Raw genomic sequence first — 20,184 nt, forward strand, 5'->3', positions numbered from 1 at the left:
CTGAGGCTGAAGGGCTACAGCCTGGGGATGGACTTGGGCTATTCCTGCTGCCGACATCAAGTTAGCGATGGGGGCCAGGGCATCTCTGGCCAGGTCACCCTCCTCTGTCCCAGCTTTGTATCCAGGCTCCTCATTGCTGCAAAATGCACTGGGTGGTTGCTGCAAGGTACTCGGGGCCTTCCCCAGATGAACTGGTGTGCTCCTTGCCCCTTGGGCGTTGCAAAGGGCCGTGCAGATTTGGGGAGCCAGGGAGAGCAGGCTCCCTGCCTGTGTGCTGCAGCAATGTCTTCCTAGGGAACAAACATGGCATCTTTGCTAACTATTAAAGAAAATGGACAGGGAACAAATGTTTAGTAGTGTGTTACCAAGCTCTCTAGTTAGGTGCTGAGCTGGTGGTGTAAATACATCCAGCTCCGACCTCAGAGCTGAGGCTCACAAGCTGGTTGTGCATCCCCAGGGAGCACTAGCTCTGCAATGATGCTGGGACAGCTATGAGCTTCCCTGCTCTGGCATGGGAGCATTTGAGGTCCTCTCTGCTCTGAGAGGCCAGAACAGACACTGGCCAGCTGTGTCCTCTGCCAGAAGAAGAACTTGGAGGAGCTGGCTGTGCCAGTTTTTGCAACTAGCTCCTTCCATTGCATCCTGGTACCTGTGGGTCTTTGTTTTGTTTCCTGTAAGCCAGCTGTTCCCCTCCACAGGGGAGAAGAAGAGGAGGAGGATGGTTCCCCTTTGGGGAGCACAGATGCAGTTTGGGTGCTCCGGGCTTTGCTGCCCTGGCGCTGCAGATGAGTTGTGGCTCCTCTAATCTGCTGTTCCAGATGCAGAGCATTAAAGGAGCTGGCCTGCACATCTGGCTGAGCTGACCCAGGGCGAATTTTGCTGAAGTGTCCCTGGAAGCAAGTGTGCGGAATAACACTCCTGGGGCCTGGCTGGAGAGTGGGGCTGGGCTACAAGCTGCAGAAGCCCCACAGTGCTGGGCTTGCTTTCCAAACCAGGAAGCCTTAAACTTGCACAAAGCCCTCTCCCAAATCCCATTCCCATGCTTTTAATTCCTTGTTTGGTTGCAGGCAGCTTTGGGATTACTCATATCCTTGCATCAGCTGTGGTGTCTCAAGAGGTTGGTAACCTAGGCTCTTTTGGGTACAAAAAGTGGATCCTTTTCATTTTCTGTCCTCTGTCCAGAGCTCTTTTGGCTCGGTGAGGAGGTACCCAGGAGCTGAGCACTGGGCATGCCTGGGGGTGGGCGACTTGGGGTTGAGGAGAGCATGGATCTCCCATGGGGCTTGGGATATGGAGCACTGCAGTGTGCTTCTGGTTCTCCTGGCACTGCAGCCATGGCAAGCGCCTGCAGAGGCCAGCCATTGCCTGCTGAGATGTGTGCTGGTTTTCTTTCCTCCGCCACTGCCACTCAGTGCGAGTGACCCAGGCAGGCAGAGGGCTGCCATGCTGTGGCATGCACCACCGCCACCAGCCAACTTGCCTGATGCTTCCCTAGCGTGGCTGTAGGTGAGAAGGCTGTGGAGACAGCAGGGATTGGGGGCTGTGCAGCAGCTGAAGGCCTTGTGGTTAAGGCTGCATTCCCAAGCGATGTCGTTAGGGAAGGAGACAATGATTTTTGGATTGCTTCAAGATGTAGTCGACTCAGCCTGTCAGGCGGGGCGGGAGATGTGCTGCCTGGTCTCCCCAGTTTGCACAGTTGCTCTGTGGCACCCAGATGGAGTTGGGCTACTGGAGTGTCCCCAGGTGAGCGCTTGTGAGGGACTGGCACTGATGTCTTAAGTGACAGAGGGAAAACCTGGCTCAGGTCGAGGTCTGGCTTGTAATGCTGCCCCATGCCCTTGCAGCCTGAAAGATGAGCATGAAGGTTTGAGCTTGCTGCCATGACAGGGACTCAGCAGGTAGCATCCATGGTGCTTTCAGGCCTCTTGGTATGGTGCAGAAGGTGGTCTGGGTGCTTTCACTGCCAGGCCTGGCCAGGCTGCTCCAGGGCCACTCAGCTGCAGCCTCTAGTTGGCTGCCTTAGGGATGGCTGATTCCTTGGGGGTGAGTCCTGCTACCCCATGTGTTTTCTGACTGTCTCCATGAGATTACAAAGCCCAGAACTCCACGAGGGTCTGCAGTCCACGAGGTTTGTTCTCTGTTGCCTGGCTGTTTCCACAGCACAGCACGGGAGGACAGTATGCAGCCTCAGAGGTGAGCATCGAGACATACGGTTAGGCAGTTTGCTGCGACCTCCTTCCCCAAGAGCCCTACAATGTTTCTGTGCCCAGGATGTACCAAACCTGGTGCTGCCCAGGTGGGAACAGGGATGTGGGATCCCCCAAAACTTCAGCCTCAATTTCCCAGTGCTGGCCCCTACCTCTGCCATGGTTCCTGGAGATCCTTGTTATTCTTTTGGTGCATTTTCTTACAGCTCTGGCTGATGAAAACAGCGACACTGATGTGTGTCGCTTTTATAGCTCTGGAGAACAGCCCTAAACCAAAGCCATTCACAGGTTGTGCTGCAATCTGATGCCAAATTGCTGCAGTAATGCTGTGGCAGCACTCGAGGGGGTTGGCTGTCGTGGCGCTGGGTCTCCTTTGCTGGAGGTGTGGAGAGCCCTTTGCTCCCTGGTAAGCTCATAGGATTGAAAACTTCCTCTACAGAGCTTCAGGCAGCAGTGAGTAACTTCCAGGGTTGCTCACAAAGTCTGTCCTTGATGCGTCTTTGCTGGTTTTATTTTTTGCCCTGAAATGTCCTCCATGTGCTCAGCCTATTGTAGCCTTTGGAGGAGGCTGCAACGGCTGGGTCCTGGGGACAGCCCAAGCCCAAAAAGTGAATCAAGATACAGTTGGTAGAAATTCAGGCTGGCGATGCAGGTGTCAGCCTGAGCACTTTTCCTGGAAGCTGCTATTTGCCTCCTTAAGTAAATTAATATCTGCATGAAGGATGCTGTGTTCCTGTGTTCAGATCTTTGCTGTAAGTATGCTCTCAGAGCCAGGATCTGATCTGAGCCTCCTCTTTTCTCCATCCTTGTGCGTCCTGCCTGGGGCCTGTCCCCTTGCTGCAGATGATTTGCTCTGTGGTGTGTGGGAGTGATACCCTGGGGATCTGTAGGTACCAGTGCAATTTCCCTACACAATTCACTTAACCTTCACCTATTACTTCAACACGAGGGTTTTGCATGTCAATTAAATATCCTTTGGGTAAAATACCACTGGGTGTTTTCAGGTATGCTGCATTTCAAATGTGTTTATCTAATGTGGCCGAAGCTTTCCTGAAAAGCTTTCTGTAGCCACAGTTGAAATGGTTTTAGGCTAGAAACATGTCTTGAGGGTTTCTTTTTCTCCCAGCCAGGGGTGGCTTGTGTCACATAAGTATGCAGAGAGCCGGTGCTTGCCAGCGCACGCATTTGGGACAGCTGCTTGGCATTGGCTTTGTGGGACTGTGACTGGCCCAGCTGTGTTACTAGGGGAGAGCTCTGCACTGGCTTAGGCTTGCTAAGCTGACTTCCAACGAACTTGGTGTTGCTGGGTATTTTTTGGGGTGGCTCTTGCTAACAGAAGAGAGTCATTTTGCTGCTTTCAGCAGCTCTTACCAATGCAGCCCAGCCCGGATTAGCTCATGAAACCACAGCAGAAGCATGCTTTTCTGAAGGTGTCCAGTCAGACTGAGCAGGGGTTGCCTTTGCTTTCTCCCAGGTGCTATAAGAGCCGTGTCCTGTGCCAGCTGGGGCAGTTCTGGCAGCCTCCAGTGGCTAAGCCATGCAGGACTATGGCTCTGCCACACGGTGGTGCAGGGAGGTCCTCTAGCTGGGTGAGTGGAACAAGCAGAGGCCTTTTGTTCTTCATTCAGTACAGGTGGTGATGCCTGTTGGCTTTATACAGGTTTTACTCAACCACTGGCATAGTGGTGTCCCACACAGATAGACTGCTTGGACAGCTTTCTTGAGCCTTTGTCCCAATAGCCCAGATGAGGTGGAGGGGATGTGAGAACCCTGCTGACTGCAGCCGTTTCCTGGACCAAAGCTGTACAACTTTTACGGGCAAGTGCATCATTTCTCACCTGGGCCCTGGTGAGATTTAGAGTATGGTGGACAACAGTGTCCAGCTCTGGGCTTCTGATGTCTTCTGCCCCAAACCATCTGGACCACATCTAACTGCTGCAGGTCTTTCCTTGCAGCTCAAATCTGATATTTGGTTGGGACAATGGTTTCCAGCTTGTGCAGCCAGTCCATCCGTGCACCTTGGATGCTACTGTCAAAACAAAACACAAGTTTATGGTTCTTACTTAACACTTACCTATCCCAGTTTGCTTTGGTGCATGTGCTCAGGAGATGTTCATCACAGGGATCTTGCTTGAGCTGAAATGGTTGTGTCCATTTCTCCAAGATGAAAGATAAGGACATAAACAGTTTCTCCTGTTTCACTGGGGAGATGGATCCCAGTGTTTCCTGACACCTTGTAAAATCTGTTTCCTGTGTGGATCTTGTGCCAAGCCTTCATCATGTCTCCACAGAGCCATGTCGTCCTGCCTGGACATAGGAGGTGCTGAGGTAGCAGGATGCACGTGATGAGGCTGCTGAAGCTCTCAGATGACCAGTGATCTAGATGTCCCCTTCAAAACATCCCCTTCAGAATAGGATCCCTTACCCTTAGGTCTGGGTGACTGAGATGCCCTGTCGAATTGTGTCCGTTTACCAGGCTTTTATACAAACATAGGGCAGGAGGATATGGCTGAGCCTCCAAAGAGGAACTGCCCTTCAGCTAGGCTTGGATCCTGTTCATGTAACTCCTCCAGGCAACCACTTTGTGAAGCAATTTTCCTTGCAGTGGTGGAAGTACACCGGTTTCAACACTTTCTTGTTCACCTTCCTGAGAGATTGCTTCCAAGATGCTTGAAATCTGTCTCACTTGGCCTCTTTCCCTGCAGAGCATGGTGCTGGCAACAGAGCCCAACAGCAATCGGCGTGTGCTGAATTGCCCTTTGTCTGCTTTCTTTTCTGTGGCCAGCTGGTAACCGGAGCAGAGCGCCTGCATGGCTGGCTGTGGCCAGGCAGCAGCCAGATTTAGGAATATGCTAGCGTAGTCCCTCGGCAGCCGCATCAGACAGTGCCTAGGGAAGTTCTGGCTGCTCTTTCTCTGGGACCCTGAGCTCTTGGGTGGGGGTTAGTATGTGGAAGAGGATTCTTTGGTTGTTCCACCACTGCAGAGAGATGCTTCCATCCCTCCAGGGTCGCCCCACAGCTGCTGTCAGACCCTGGGGTCAACCATTGCAATTTCTTGCTTCTGCTTCTACTTGCAAGTGGGCTGAGTCCCCAGCACAAGCTTGGGGTGTCCCTGCTGCATCCTCTTGTGCTGTGCTCCAGCAGCTGCTGTGTTTGTTCCCATGGGCAATCCTTGTTCCAGACCGGGTTTTCTCTGGATAATTTCTGAGGATGTGGAGTTGAGGTGGAGACATGATCCCAAGGAGAGAAGCTTTGAGGAAAGTCTAGAAACAGTTTATGGGTGTTTCTTATCTGGGGCAATCTTGATGCGTGGCTGGGACTTGGGATGCATCAGAAAAAACAGAACAAGAGAAGCTCAAAGAAACAAGCAGCCCAGGAAGCCACTTGCTCTCCAATGTTTAGGTGACTGACTTCCCAGCTCCTACACTGCAAGACACATCTCTCCAGGCTGGAAGTGTGGCACTCAGTAGTGGGTCATGGGAGCTCCCTCCTAACGCTCCTGGCAGAGGGCTCTCCTTGGCTTGTGGCAAGCTCAGGCAGCTCTGTCCCAGTGATTGCTGGAGAGACAGCCTTAAAGCAACTGTTCTGGAATCTGAGCAGAGATCTGTCTAAACTCCCCCATCAGGGATTGTTTTTGGCATGTTTGGGGTATGGTTCTCCTAGCATGGCAGCTTTGGCTGTCTGGAGACCCTTGAAAGCAGCACATGCTTACCTACTCCCTTCTCCCCATCCCCATGCTCCAAACGTGCCCTCCTTTTTCTGTCTTGCAGCTGTAGGGACTCAGGCAATGATCCTTTTCACCAAGGAGCCGTACTCCCAGGACGCCCTGCATGGCCGCAGCGCCATCCTCCGCTGCGAGGTGGAGGACCCAGCAGATGTCGAGTTTGAATGGCTGCAGAACGGGCTCCCTGTTCAGGACACGGAGCAGCGCTTCAAGGAAGGCAGTAACCTCCAGTTCGCTGCTGTCGATCGGCACCGGGATGCTGGGGACTTCCAGTGTGTAGCGAGGAATTTGCTCACTGGGGAGGAGGCCCGCACAGCAAATGCATCTTTCAATATCAAGTGTGAGTGTGGGGCGACGGCAGCCAGACCCATCCTGGTGCTGCCCACCATGGACAGGGCAAAGCACTTTCTTGAGAGGGCCTGAGGCTGGAACAGCTTTGCCAGGCTGCCTGCCAACGCGTGTGGGAGTGGTGGTCAGGCAGGGATCGGACAGCATGAGCTGTGCAAGTAGACTTCTCCAGCTACCATGTCCTTCGTGCCCTCTAGGCCACTTGTATCTTCTGACGGCCTCAAGGCTGTCAGAGATGCTTTCTCCTGCCGCCTTCCCCATTTGTGTATATGAAGCAGGCATGTTACTGCACCAAGTGTGTCCTGAGCACTGCAGCTCCTTTCAGAGCCCCTCTTATCCACAGAGAACAGCCACACAGGGCAAAGTGGGACATTTGCAGGGTGGGTGTCCCTTTACTCCATGCTGGCTTGGGGTCTTATGTGTCTCTAAGCATGCTTGTGCCCTTGCTGCGTGCTCTGGTTGTTACTGAGTCAGCATCCACCTGGGCTCTGTAGGTTTGGAGAGCCAGCTGTGTTGATATTCTTTGATCCTACAGGGATTGAGACAGGCAGTGTGGTGCTGAAGCAGCCGGCCAGCGTAGCTGAGATCCAGCCCTCCTCCACAGTGGTGCTGCGGTGTCACATCGATGGCCACCCGCGGTAAGGGTTGCCTCCTGAGGAGTGGATCCTACCAGGGGTCCCTCTGCACCTTCACTGCGTGCTCTTCCCCTCTCTCTCTGTCTCTCTCTCTCCTCTCTCCTGCGAGGATTCAGTAGAGTCTAGGGAAGGCGAAATGCAGGATTGAGCCTGTGGCAGAGCACCGGGGGAGAAGGCAAACGGCTTCCTCAGGGCCGCATAGCGAGGAGCACAGTAAGGACGGGCTGTCGCAGTCCGGTCGCTGAGCTGCTTGGTGTGCTGCGGTCACTCTCCGTTGCTTTCCAGTCATGTCCCGTCCACTTGGCTGCATGTCTCATGGCTTCGTGTCTGTGTCGGGGCCAGCAGTGGGGATGGAGAGCCAGGGAAATGGGCCATCTCTGGGCTGTCTCCTCCGCACACGTGCTCTCTGGGGAGCCCTGACAGTGCCCTGCACCTGGTCACCCTCTCGCCCCTGTCTTGCAGCCCCACGTGGCAGTGGTTTCGGGACGGTACCCCCCTCCCTGATGGCCGCAGCACCTATTCTGTCAGCAACAAGGAACGAACGCTGACCCTGCAGAGCGCCAGCCCCGATGACAACGGTCTCTACTACTGCTGTGCCCGCAGTGCTGTTGGCTTCGTCTGCAGCCAGAACAACTTCACGCTGAATATCATCGGTGAGTTCTGTCCTGGCTGCTCAGGGCTGTTCTACTGCTCTTCTAACAGCCCCTGCTCTGCTGCAGGGTGGGAGCCAGGCTGCAGGGAAAGTATCAGCCTGATGTGACTTTCTGTGTGCGAAGCCTCTGGCCAGAGATGGGTCTGACACACCCGGCTGGGTTTGAACCCTACTCTGTCTACAGGTGTTAATTTTCCCCTGCGTCCTTCTGGAGCGGGTCTGTGCTGTCATCTGTGGTAGTGGAGCACCAGGGTCTCCCTCCTTCAACAAGGTTTGGACCCTGGAGGCTGTAGGTGCTGCTGGTTTTGCTAATACTAGTGCCACCATGCTGCCGCAGGTGGAGGCAAGGAGGCAAGGCCCAGGGAGGGCAGGAGATGTTGACCTTAAGAGAGGTATTTGGAGTTGGATAAGGGAATTTGCAATCCAGTGGCAGGTTTGATGTGTTTGCTGGGAGCCCAGGGTGCTCAGGGCCTTGCTGGAAGCAGACGGGGCTTTCCCAAGAGCAGCTACTGCATGAAGTCCTGGGCTCTGGCTGCGTAACTACAGCCATGCTGATGTATCTGTGTCCTTTGGGCTTGCAGTGTGCTCACAGGGTGCGCCCAGCTTTTTTGAGGTTTCCTCCAGAGCACTGGTGAAGGGACATCACAGGCCCCTCTGCTCTTCTCACCCTCCTGTGGTCTGTGCCATTGCAGACGAGAGCTTTCCTCAGGCAGTGATCGTCCCGCAGGACCTCATCGTGACCAAGAACGAAGAGGCCATGTTTGACTGCCAGTTTGCGGCCGTGCCCCCTCCCACGCAGGAGTGGCTCTTTGAAGACAGCCCCATCACCAACAGATCCAAGTAATAGGGACGCTGGTGATGTGGGCAGGGCTGGGAGGAGAGGGGGCACCGTGTTCCAGAAGCAACAGAGAGAGTCCAAACCCTGGCTGTCCTCGAGGGCAGGGCAAGCGTTCAACATCAGGCTGGCCATGGGGATTGGTTTCTCAGCTTGGCTGGCTTGGGTTTAGGGGAGCCTTGGTACTTGCGTGTGGCCTTTATCTGCGTAGAACTCAGCAAGCAGTTTGTACTCAAATGAGTCTGTGGGGCTGTCAGTCCTAGATGGCCACGTATGATAATCCCCAGAGTTGGGGGTGTCTCCCATGCCCAGATGTCCATGTGTGGTAATTTCATGGAAGCAGGGACAGCTCAAGCCCCAGACACCCCCTCAGGACAATTCCTAGGGTCAGGGATGTGTCCCAGTACCAGATGCCCAGCATCTGCACAGTGATCACTGGGCCCATGGCTGTCTTGCACCTCCACATACCAGTGCACGGTAATCACTAGAGCTGGGAATGTTTCTGAGCCCCAGACACCTACGTGTGGGGCAATCCTAAGAGATGGGGACATCTCCTGGCCCAGGCTGCCCATGGGCAGTGATCCTGGAGCCCGGGATGTCTATCAGCCAGCCTGTGCAAGGCAAGTGGTGCTGTGTGGGTGCCAGATGCTCAGTGGCCTGGCAGCTCCCAGGCGCCACCTTGTGCCCCCTACCCACTTTTCTGGCTGTGCCAGCTTTTGTAGCTGGCCCAGTTTGGTGATCCATCTTTTGGTGGGAGCCAGCTCTTCTCCAAGAAAGAGACTTCTGTTAGCTCATTTCCTCCATGAAGCGTGTGTCCCACTATCTCCTTGTTCATGTGTGCCACTCCCCCCACACTGGGAAGCTTTGACCTGGCACAAAGTCTCCCTCTTGGTTCCACAGGCTCATGTAGGACATCATGGGGCTGTGGCTCTGGCCTATGTCCTGTGGAGATGCCCACTGAGCCCTGGCTCTCCCTGTGTGCCAGGACCACCGTGTTCACCAACGGCTCCCTGCTGATCACCCAGGTGAGGGCTCGCAGCACCGGTGTCTATAAGTGCATTGGCCGTGGACAGAGAGGGAAGGCTCTTGTGCTGAAGGCGACTCTGCGGCTAGCAGGTGAGGTCCTAGGGCTAGTGGCAGGGTGGGCAGTGGGTTCCAGAGTTGCAGTGTCACTCTGGAGTTGTGTGACAATATAGTGATGGGTCAGTACATGGAAAAATGCTTGGTTTATCTGTGAAGTGGCTCATCCTTGCTGCCTGGATGAGAGAAACAAACATAGCTTGTGCACTCACTCACTTGGCTGGTGCCTCCTATGGGGATAATGATGATGAGTTGGCTGCAAGTTCTTGCCCTGTTTAAGTCCTGCTATGTATTGCTTCTCTCAGAGATCGAAGAAATGGCACCCTTCTCCCCGAAGGTGTTGACTGCAAACCAGGGGCACCGTGTGGCCTGCACTGCCCCGCGAGGCGTACCCACACCCCAAGTCTGGTGGGAGAGGAACCAGGAACGAGTTCCCACTGTTGGCAGGGTGCACCAAGAGGCAGAGCAGCTCGTTTTCACCAGTATCACCGAGACAGATGCGGGGACCTACACGTGCCATGCTGCCAACAAGGCTGGAGAGAAAAAACAGGAGCTGAGCATCACTGTGGCTAGTAGGCAGCTTTCCGAGAAGGGCTGGGAGCAGAGAAAGGGGCTGGATAGGGGGTTGGGGTGAGCTGGGGCAGGATGGTGCATCACCTCACTGATACAGAGAGGCACGTCTCTCGTGGCCGGGCTGCAGGGCTCCATGGCTGGCTGTGCACTGCCTGGCTGCTCTGTGCTGGTGCTGGCCAGAGGGGCGGTGAGTGGCCCTGCGTAACCCCTTGCCTCTGTGCCCAGCGGTACCCAAGTGGGTGGAGATGCCCAAGGACAGCCAGCTGGAGGAGAGCAAGCCAGGATACCTGCACTGCCTCAGCAAGGCCTCCCTGAAACCCACCGTCACGTGGTACCGCAACGGTGTCTCCATCTCTGAGGTGAGGCGATGGGGCAAGACCCTGCTGCTCATGGGGGGTGCTTCTGCCGGGCATCTGCGCAGCCTCTTCCTCTGCCGCTGCTCTTTCTCGCCTTGCTCCTCGGCCCAGTATCCCTGTCACCCCCACTCTGGCCATGTTCCTGACACCATCTCCATCCTACTGGTGTATGGGTGCACAACTGGCTGTCTCTAGCCACTTGGCTGGCAGCCATCCCTGTGCTTTTGGGGCAGTGACAAGTGAGATGTCCCTCAGAGAGATTCGCTTGTCCCAGTTCTCCCTGTGGGTCTCAGCAGGGCTGTGTCTATCTGAGGTGTAGCGTGGGCACATCAGGAGTGTCACAAGCAAGGTCTGAGCCCAGGGCTGGTGACAGTGTCATTTCTGCCCCGTTCCGTCTCTCCTTCTGGGCAGGACTCACGGTTTGAGATCTCTGAGAACGGGACGCTGCGCATCAACAACGTGGAGGTGTATGATGGGACCACGTACAAGTGTGTGAGCAGCACGCCAGCAGGCAGCATCGAGGGATATGCACGAGTGCATGTGTTAGGTAGGCTGACGAGCACTCCGCATCCTCCCCTTGTGGAGACCTCTTGCGTGGAAGGGTGCAGGTGTGATACCCCCAGCTCCAGTGCCTCCTGCAGCTGGGGAGGCCTAACAGCACATCTGTCTCTTGCAGAGAAGCTGAAGTTCACCCCGCCGCCCCAACCGCTGCAGTGCATGGAGTTTGATAAAGAGGTTACAGTGTCCTGCTCAGCCACTGGCCGCGAAAAACCCACCATCCAGTGGACTAAAACAGGTAAGGGGGACTTGGATGCAATATCATAGAATCCTAGAATGGTTTGGTTTGGAAGGGACCTTAAAGATCATGCAGTTCCAACTGCCCTGCCGTGGGCAGGGACACCTTCCACTGGACCAGGTTGCTCAAAGCCTGTTTCTGTCTGTGTTTCTGACCTGGGGCCCCATGACCTTTGCGCTGGCCCACCTCTAACGTGGGTGAAGCAGCGGTGCTGCAGCTGCCTGGGAAGCCAACATGTGGCACAGTGCTTCATGCATGACAGCTGCATCCCTCTTCTTGCATCCTGCAGATGGGAGCAGCCTGCCATCCCACGTCAGCCACAACGCTGGCATCTTGTCCTTCCACAAGGTGAGCAGGAGCGACTCGGGGAACTACACGTGCATCGCCTCCAACATCCCGCAGGGCGAGATCCGTGCCACCGTGCAGCTCATGGTAGCAGGTGAGGGCTCTGTGGCAGGCAGGTGGGTTTCCTGCTGTGCTGGCCTTGCAGCAGGTTTGTCTGGGTGGTACCCAACTGGCATGCCCCTGCAGAAAGAGAAATGTCTGGCCTGACCCCGAGCTCTGCCGCATGGCACTTGGGTGTCTGGTTGGTCAGTGCTTTGCACCCAGCCTGAGAGGGCACGTGCCACTGTGCCAGTGCTGGCCTTGCTCCCTTGTGGGAGCTCAGCACCATTCCCAGGAGCTGACAGCATTCGCGTTGGCCTCTCTGCCTTCAGTTTACGTCACCTTCAAGCTAGAGCCGGAGCCCACAACAGTGTACCAGGGGCACACAGCCATGTTCCAGTGCCAGGCAGAGGGGGACCCCGTGCCGCACATCCAGTGGAAAGGGAAGGACAAGATTTTGGATCCCGGCAAGCTCCTGCCCAGGTACACAGCCTCCATTCCAAACTGAAATATGGCGCTCCCTGTGCCTACCCAGCGTGTGGGTGCTGATGGCGCAGTCTCGGGTTCCCAGCTTGAGGGGCGCAGTCGGTTGTCTCTGTGTCCCAGGGCCTAGATTCTCCTGGCCCCAGGGTTATCCTTTCTGCCACAGCCTGCCAAGCTGCGGTTCGGCAGCAACCGTTTGTTCTTGAGCATTGCACAGCCTGAGATTCAAGATGATTGCACTGGGGACGTGGGGCTGAGGCATCCTGGGGACATGGGGCTGCAGGTGCACCAAGCCTGCCTCTGCCCTCTGGTCCTTGCAAAGGGCTCTATGTGGTTGGCAGGATTCAGATCATGCCCAATGGCTCCCTGGTGATTTACGACGTCACCACCGAGGACTCTGGAAAATACACCTGTATCGCCGGCAACAGCTGCAACATCAAGCACCGCGAGGCCTTCCTATACGTTGTAGGTAAGGGGGGTGCCCAACGTAGGGACGTGGCCTCCTGGTATCCCCAGCAGCTCTAGGCTCTGCTTCTGGCCCCAGTGGTGGGTGCTGCATGTCAGGTCATGTTTGCTAGGGAGTCACGGCAGCCTCTCTGTCGGGATGCAGGGCAGTGTGCTATGGGCTGTGCCCAGCATTCTGTGGCTGGACAAGGAGGTGGCCACAACAGCGGTGGGGCTTTTGTCATTCCTTCAGCAGCACGTTCCTCAGTAGGATTTGGGAAATCGCTCCTCACTCTCACGGGTTTGGTGCTTTCTGGCCCACAGACAAACCGGCAGCAGAAGAGGATGAGGGACCTGGCAGCCACACGCCCTACAAGATGATCCAGACCATTGGGCTTTCGGTGGGGGCAGCTGTTGCCTACATCATTATCGTGCTGGGGCTGATGTTCTACTGTAAGAAGCGGAGAAAAGCCAAGAGGCTGAAGAAGCACCCAGAGAGTGAGGAGCCCGAAATGGAGTGTCTGAATGGTGAGGCTGGCACCCCTCAGGGGTAGGGGCTTCACTGCTGACCCCTTACCCCTGAGCTGGAGGGGCCGTGGGGCAGGGAGCTCCCAGGGAACAGGGGGCTTCCCTTTACCCTTGGAGCCTCTTGCTCTTGGTTTTGGCTCTGGCAAAGTGGCAGAGACCTGCTGCCAGGTGAGAAATGGGCAAGCTTCTGTAAAACCTGCATCCCAACCCCGTGTTGTGGCCACCTCTGTCTGCTGAGTTACATGTCACTCCTGCTTTCCAGCATCACATACACCCTTTGCCAAGGGGAGGGGAGTATCCCTATTGCAGTGTAATGAAATAGTAGTACTCTGCTGGCCTATTCAAATCACAGCTCAGCAGCTGTTGGTGCTGGAGGGAAGACTTTTCACTGGATAGCCCTGAACTCTGCTGTAAACTCACCCTATTATCTCTTGAAACCTATGTAAGCTTTGAGCATCTATAGCATCCTCCAGCAAGGACTTCTGGAGCGTAACAGGTTGTCTAACAACTGTCTCTTTGCTCTTCAAGCTTGTCACCTGTCAGCTCTGCACTAGAACACACAGCTCTTCTCTATGTCTGATCATTCCTGTGAGTGCCTTTTCTGGTTGCAGTATTGCCTTTCTGAGGTGGGGAGCCCCAGAAGGACTTGGTGCATCCAGCTTTGCAGAGTGACATGGCTGTGCTGTGTCCCGTTCCCAGCTGTGCCACCGGCTTCAGTTCCCTGTCCACAGAGCTTGCTCTGGAGAGAGAGCAGGCAGCTCAGGGCTGAGCCTGCCGCTGTGGATGAGACATCGGGGTTGCTTTCCCCAGGCCTCATGTTGTGTCTCTGTCTGCACCTCCCAGTGCTCAGTGTCCCTCTGCAGCTGGCCACAGCTGGCCTGTACCTTTGCTGCTAGCTAAGTTGGTGGCTTTGGCAAACGGCTGCCAGCAGCGCCCTTTCCATGTTGGCAGCATGTTGTACTACCCTGGTTCCTACCTTCTGTGTGTCCATTGGAGGATGTTCCCTCCTGTCCTGTGGCAGCCGAGCTGCTTTTTAGCAGCTGTTTCCACGAGACCCTGCAAAATTCCTGCAAATAGGTTAGACTGGGTTCTCGTGGTGCATGAGCTACATGACTCCTTCAGGCAACCAAACACATCTTTGGGGCATCATTTTCATATCCAAAAGCTGTTTCAGCTTACTCTCCTGATGTAATGGTTGTCCTTGCATCACTGATACCAGTGAGGACTTGTAAGTGATGGGGTGCAGTTGAGTTTGCTGCCCTTGTAATTCCTTGGATCTCACGCCACACCACTGTAAATGCAGACATCATGCTTCGCCCTCCCAGTTCTCCACCACACAGCCATGTCCTGATCGTGTGGGGGTTGCTGTGAGGTCCTGGCAAAACATCACCGCTGGGTTTGGCTCCTGTTTTTCCTCTTTTATTGGTACTTTGAACAGAGCTACACCTCCAGAAGAGAAGTCTGGCTGTGGGGAACCTCCTGGGAGCAGGGATGCAGGAGCATCTCCACAGCTTTGTGCACTACTGCTGCCACCACTGTGAGTTCTTCCTGTGGACAAGTCGCAGGCAGCTCACCTGTGTCAACAGGCTCTGGCCAGCATTCTCTTCCTGGGAAAGAATTTGTTTTAATCTTTTTTGAGGTGGTCTCAGATTTTTATTTTGGTCTATCTTTATTATATTTTTCTTTTTGTTCTGCCAGAGTTTGGCTCTTCTTATCCCCTTCATTCGGAACCAGTTTAGCTGTCAGAGAGATGCATCCTCACTGCTACAGGCAGACGCAGCTGCCCAGAAGTCTACACTCCTTTTTGGTACTTCAGTAGCCTCTCTGGAGAAGTGATTTGTGTTTGCTGTCAGCTCCAGTGGAGTCACCCTCTTCACCATGGTCTTCAAAGATTTGGCTCTTTTCCTCCTTTTGATGTGGTCCCTTTTTAGCTGGGTGACCTGAAGTATCTCAGCAGCTACCTGATGACAAGTACTCCCTGGCTGGTCACCAGCTGACTTTTCCAGTGCCCTCAGGATCCAGACAGATTTGACCTTCCTATGGATTTGCGGTGGATCCTTCCTTTGGATTTCCTATGGATCAATGCACTCCTAACAAGTCAGTCACCTTCCAAGGTCACGTCCATGGTGTGCTACATCCTCTGTTACAAGGGTGCTTGCTCGCAGTGTCCCTCTGTCTGACTGCGCTGCTTTTTGGGGGTGAATACAGACATAGCATTTGGGGAGGTTAACGGCTGTGGAGGCTGAGGGGAGCATTTGATTTCTGTGTTGGCGTGTGCTGATTTCTCCAGGGCAGCATGGCTGTGTCTCTTTCTCCAGGAGATGCTCAGGTGTGGCAGACAGGTGGGCAAAACAGGCAGCTCCTCTACGCTTGGTTCCCCTCTAGACTACTGGATACACAAATTAAACTTCCTGTTCACTTTCGCAGTCCCTTTGTTATCGACTGCCTTGTCAAAGCTCTGCAAAACACGGGAATGAATGTCTGTTCCCAAAAGCGTCTGTTGTCGCTGCCCGCTGGTGCTGTCTCTCAGTGGCAGTGTACTCACGCTGCAGCCTTTGGTATTTTCTTGGCACAGTTGCAGTGGTCGTCTTGTATTATCCTCTTGGCTTCAAGCTTGTAGTCTTGAGACACTATCAGTCATGAGTGCAGACAGCACAGGGTCAAACAGTCTTGCTAATAATTAGCATAAAAACAGGGAGAGTGAGTAGCAGCGAGCTTTGCTTTATAGGGTGCATGCTGGTTTTTTGCTATGGTTTTCTGCAAATGTTAGTCCAGCATGTGAGAGAGGACAGCTGTCAGTAGCTGTGGCTCTTAAGTCAACATATCACAGTCTTCACAGCTCCAAGCTACCCATGACAAAGCCACGGTCCCTGTCATCATGGCCAGACCTGCTCAGGATGTGCTGGTGGGCTGGTACCTGTCTTGTGCGCCTGTATTGTAAGCAGGCATGTGCGCATGCTGCTGTGCAATACCCCTTGATGGAAATGATAGGTGGTGGGATTCCTGTCGGAGTTACCTCATGTTGGGTCAAGTCTTAATTTTGTGATTAAATCCTTTTGGATGGTCAGTTGTTTCCTTAATGCGTGCTCCTGGACTAGCTGAAACGGACAGTAATGCAGGGTGATGCTGCTCATGTGTCAGCCACCTTAGCTTGGTGCTGTGCCCTGTTTTACGTTCAAACTCCTGCCTCCAGCTTACGGAAAGTGCCGCTTCCTAGTGCCAAGTCTGATCCAAGCAGTAAATGCATTCAAAATCAAGGTTTGCTATCTATACAGTCTTGCCCTTGCAAGCTGCCTGTAAAATGCGGGGCTCTCAACTTTCTTAAGGCAATAATGTTTTGTCCTGGTCACTGGCTTCTGGTTTGTGCCAGGGAAATTTCTAATGGAGTTCTTGAGCGGAAAGCTTGCTGGGGTTGGTTGCAAGGACAGTGCTTCCTAGCACTGCTTTAACCCAGACAGACAAGTACAGGAAACTCCAGGCTGATCTGGTCTGACAAGTTCAAGATTACCAAGGACCTGAGCGTCGCTGGCTCGCTGGGAAGTGAGCAGGAACAGGAGGGTCAGGCTGCAGCAGCTGATGCCAGATAGACTTGAGAGTCTCCCGGGCATCAAGAGACTGTAGTTAGTGAGCAGGGTCCTGCCTGCTCTAGCTCTGCCTTACACATCCAATCTCCTGCTGCTGTTCTGCAGAGTTTTGTCAATGGTGGTTTGGGTGTAACCATCCCTTTGGGATGACTGAGTGGCATGGGACGGACAAGGCCAGATGGGACTGGTTGGCTCTGGGACCAAAGCCATTGCTCAGCATCTGATTTCAAGGGTGGCAGGGTGGCTGCCAGAGATGGGGTCTGATGTGATCCCAGAGGTATCAACTGTGTGGAGGCCACTCTGTTGCCTGGGGCTTAGACATCAAGCTGGGTGCTTGGAGCATCAGCCCGGAAGGGGCTGATCCCCAGCATGATGTTCTCTGCACAGCCTGGTGGGGTGCTGAAGCCAGTTGTGCTTCCCTTGCAGGTGGTACTTTGCTGCAGAATGGGCAGATGACAGCAGAGATCCAGGAAGAAGTGGCCTTGACCAACCTGGGCAGCAGCTCTGGGGCCAGCAAGCGGCACAGTGCTGCCGACAAGATGCACTTTCCACGTTCCAACCTGCAGACAATCACAACCCTGGGTATGCTGGGCCACCCTGGCCCTGACCCCACTTCAGCAGAAAACCTGTGGCTGAAACCCCAGCATGTCCCAGCCAGAAAACTGGATGTGCTGGGATGCAGAGCGCCCTGCAGCCGCTGGGCTGTCAAATACGTCTGCTGTCCTAATGTCTGCTGTCTTGTCATGTGCTGCTCTACACTTCCAGGCAGGGGAGAGTTTGGTGAAGTGTTCCTGGCCAAGGCAAAAGGTGCAGAAGATGGCGAGGGTGAAGCACTGGTCCTGGTGAAGAGCCTGCAGACAAGGGATGAGCAGCTGCAGTTGGACTTTCGGCGGGAGGCGGACATGTTTGGCAAGCTGAACCACTGTAATGTGGTGCGGCTGCTGGGGCTGTGCCGCGAGGCAGAGCCACACTACATGGTCCTGGAGTATGTGGACTTGGTAAGAGCCCTGCCAGCAGTGCCTGCAGTGAGGAGGAGGAAGAGGAGGAGGAGTGGACGATGGGCATGGGGCCTGCCACTGCGACATGGTCCAGACTGGCAGCGCAGGGCAAGCAAGGTGTAGGTAGACCAGGCTGAGCTTACCACTGTTCCCAGTGTGTGAAGGAGTCAAGGGGAATGAGGGTCTCCTGCAATGCCTGGAGGTGACTTCATCCTCTTCCAAGTCCTCCTGATTTCTGGTTTATGTCCAGGGCTCGGACGAGTAAGTTAAGCTGTGGAACTCCTATGCTGCAGAATGGTTGTGAATGCTAAAGGCTACTGTGGGGAGCCTGGAGTTCATGGGAGAGAAATAAATTTGGGGCGTGAAAAACTTGGAAACAGCAGGCCTGCTTGCCCTGATCTTAGCAAGTTGAGGCCCAGAAGTGAGTGTGATACTGGCTTGCCCTACAGGGCAGGGACCAGGAGGACAGGCAGGGACTATGGCCCAGGGAATGAGGATCTGTGGACCTCCCAGTGGGCCTGCCACATCTTGGCACTGGAGGGACATGGTGAGGTGCTGCCTCTGATTTGCTCTATGTCTCCCAGGGGGACCTGAAGCAGTTCCTGAGGATCTCCAAGAGCAAAGATGAGTCTCTGAAGCCACAGCCCCTCACTACCAAACATAAGGTGACAGCGCAGCGTTGGAAGTGCTGTGGGGCTGGGGACCCTGAGGAGGGCAGCCAGTGCTGACACCTCTCTGGGGTCAGGTGTCTCTCTGCACACAGGTGGCCCTGGGCATGGAGCATCTCTCCAACGGCAGGTTTGTGCACCGCGACTTGGCAGCCAGGAACTGCCTGGTCAGTGCCCAGCGACAGGTCAAGATCTCATCCCTGAGCCTCAGCAAGGACGTATACAACAGGTCAGCTGGGAGCCTGGCAGGGGAATGGGAGGGGATGGGATGGTGCCAGTCTGATTGCCTGCCTGTCCTGCCTGCAGCGAGTACTACCACTTCCGCCAGGCCTGGATCCCACTGCGCTGGATGCCACCTGAAGCTGTGCTGGAGGATGAGTTCTCCACTAAGTCAGATGTGTGGTCCTTTGGGGTGCTCATGTGGGAGGTCTTCACGCATGGGGAGATGCCCTACACCCCACTGGCAGATGATGAGGTGCTAGCAGGTATGTTGAATACTTTGTGCTGTCCCCCTAGCATTGTAGCCTACTTTTTTTTCTTGTGGTAGAGGGGGCCAGCCAGGCTATGTGACGCCCTCTGCTCTTGACCACGGTACTGGTCTGGCTGGGGAGGCTGTTCCAGCCTGCGGGGAGAGATGCTGCCCGCCTTGCACCCTGCGGAGAGGATCACGCCTCTTCCCAACGGCCCTTTGCACTTTGCTTTCACGCCAGGTCTGCAGTCAGGAAAGACGAAGCTCCCAAACCCCGAGGGCTGCCCTTCTCGCCTCGCCAAGCTGATGCAGCAGTGCTGGGCCCCCAGCCCCAAGGATCGACCCTCCTTCAGTGAGCTCGCCACTGCCCTTGGGGACAGCCCAGCTGACAGCAAAGCCTAAGCATCGCAGCTCTTGCTGGGGAAGGACGTGGCAGAGTGGACAGGGGTCTGTAGGCACCTGGGGAGCCCCTGGCAGTCCCACAGCCTCTTGCTGAGCCCAACCCTGATGCGCCAGTGAGCAGCTTGGCAGCAGCAGCTGCCGGACTCAAAGCACAAGCCAGTGTACCCCAGCCCCCCCCCCCTCCTCCACGGGTCCCCAAAGACAGCCCTCGCTGCCTCTTGCTCTCCACCTGCCCAGTCTGGCCCCAACCCTCAGGCTGCTGGCGTAGATGGAGTGCAGCTCCCCCTCACCCCGCGAGAGCTGGGCTCTAGCACCAGGCTCTCCATCCCAGCTCACCACGTGCATATCTGCCGGCCTGGCCCGGCTTCTCTCTCTATCCGTCTGTGTTAGGCATGCCTGCCTCCCCTGCGCCCCACGGGTACAGGCCAGCCAGCAGGAACACAAAGTGCCTGGCATATGAAGGAGCTCACTACCTTTCCCACCTACCCTGTGCCTTTTTTTTGTACAACGACTCTAGGCAGCGCCCCCTTTCTCCCTCTTCCAGAGCGCTGATTCCTCCCTACCATAGTATTTCTGTTACTGGAATGCAGCCTAGAGTGGGTTAGTTTGTTTGCTTGAGCGGAGGGTGCCACAGCCAAGAAGGGTTGCGTTTTGTTGGGTTTTTATGTGCTGCTCTCAATAAAGAAGGCTTTTTTGTTGGTGGTGGGTTTTTTTTTTTTTTTGGTCTTTGTAAGGCACTGCTGTCAGCTGGCTCTCTGACTTTTCCTCCACATGGTTCCTGGGAAGGGTTGGGGGCTAGTTCCTCAGGCGTCTGTCTTCTTCATGTAACCTTTTGCCCCTTCCCTGCTGGATCTGAGATGTTCCCAGCTCCTGAGGGAGCACTTTGCCTCAGCCCTTACTGTCTCTCTGGGCAGTCATGGGTTGCTTTCCCAAGAGGGCCATGTGTCTCAAGAGAAAATGTCCCTCAGACTCCCTGCAAGCAACCGCTTATGGACATGTTGGCTGGCTCCCCTCCCAG

General features: G+C 55.0%; 1 protein-coding gene across 1 annotated transcript; it reads left to right on the forward strand.

The window, feature by feature from the left end:
- The first annotated feature begins 1,587 nt into the window (after positions 1 to 1,587).
- On the forward strand, positions 1,588 to 19,865 carry PTK7 (protein tyrosine kinase 7 (inactive)). The gene is made up of 22 exons (XM_009947890.2): positions 1,588 to 1,743; positions 2,161 to 2,212; positions 3,948 to 4,055; positions 5,978 to 6,271; positions 6,815 to 6,917; positions 7,377 to 7,567; positions 8,259 to 8,406; positions 9,387 to 9,517; positions 9,787 to 10,053; positions 10,280 to 10,413; positions 10,822 to 10,957; positions 11,087 to 11,206; positions 11,496 to 11,645; positions 11,923 to 12,073; positions 12,415 to 12,542; positions 12,842 to 13,045; positions 17,056 to 17,211; positions 17,395 to 17,627; positions 18,212 to 18,292; positions 18,373 to 18,524; positions 18,602 to 18,780; positions 19,006 to 19,865. The coding sequence occupies exons 1-22, from the start codon at positions 1,588 to 1,590 to the stop codon at positions 19,164 to 19,166; spliced, it is 3,435 nt and encodes a 1,144-aa protein (XP_009946192.2). The 3' UTR covers positions 19,167 to 19,865.
- The last annotated feature ends 319 nt before the right edge of the window (positions 19,866 to 20,184 follow it).

The sequence above is a fragment of the Leptosomus discolor genome, chromosome 2 (genome assembly GCF_034619465.1).
Source record: "Leptosomus discolor isolate bLepDis1 chromosome 2, bLepDis1.hap2, whole genome shotgun sequence".
NCBI lineage: Eukaryota > Metazoa > Chordata > Aves > Leptosomiformes > Leptosomidae > Leptosomus > Leptosomus discolor.

Excerpts from the sequence above, each read along its gene's own strand:
- PTK7 (XM_009947890.2), top strand. The coding sequence starts at position 1,588 with ATGTCGTTAGGGAAGGAGACAATGATTTTTGGATTGCTTCAAGATGTA. Across the intron at positions 7,568-8,258 it reads CTTCACGCTGAATATCATCG|ACGAGAGCTTTCCTCAGGCA; the intron begins GTGAGTTCTGTC and ends GTGCCATTGCAG. Across the intron at positions 12,543-12,841 it reads GGCCTTCCTATACGTTGTAG|ACAAACCGGCAGCAGAAGAG; the intron begins GTAAGGGGGGTG and ends TCTGGCCCACAG.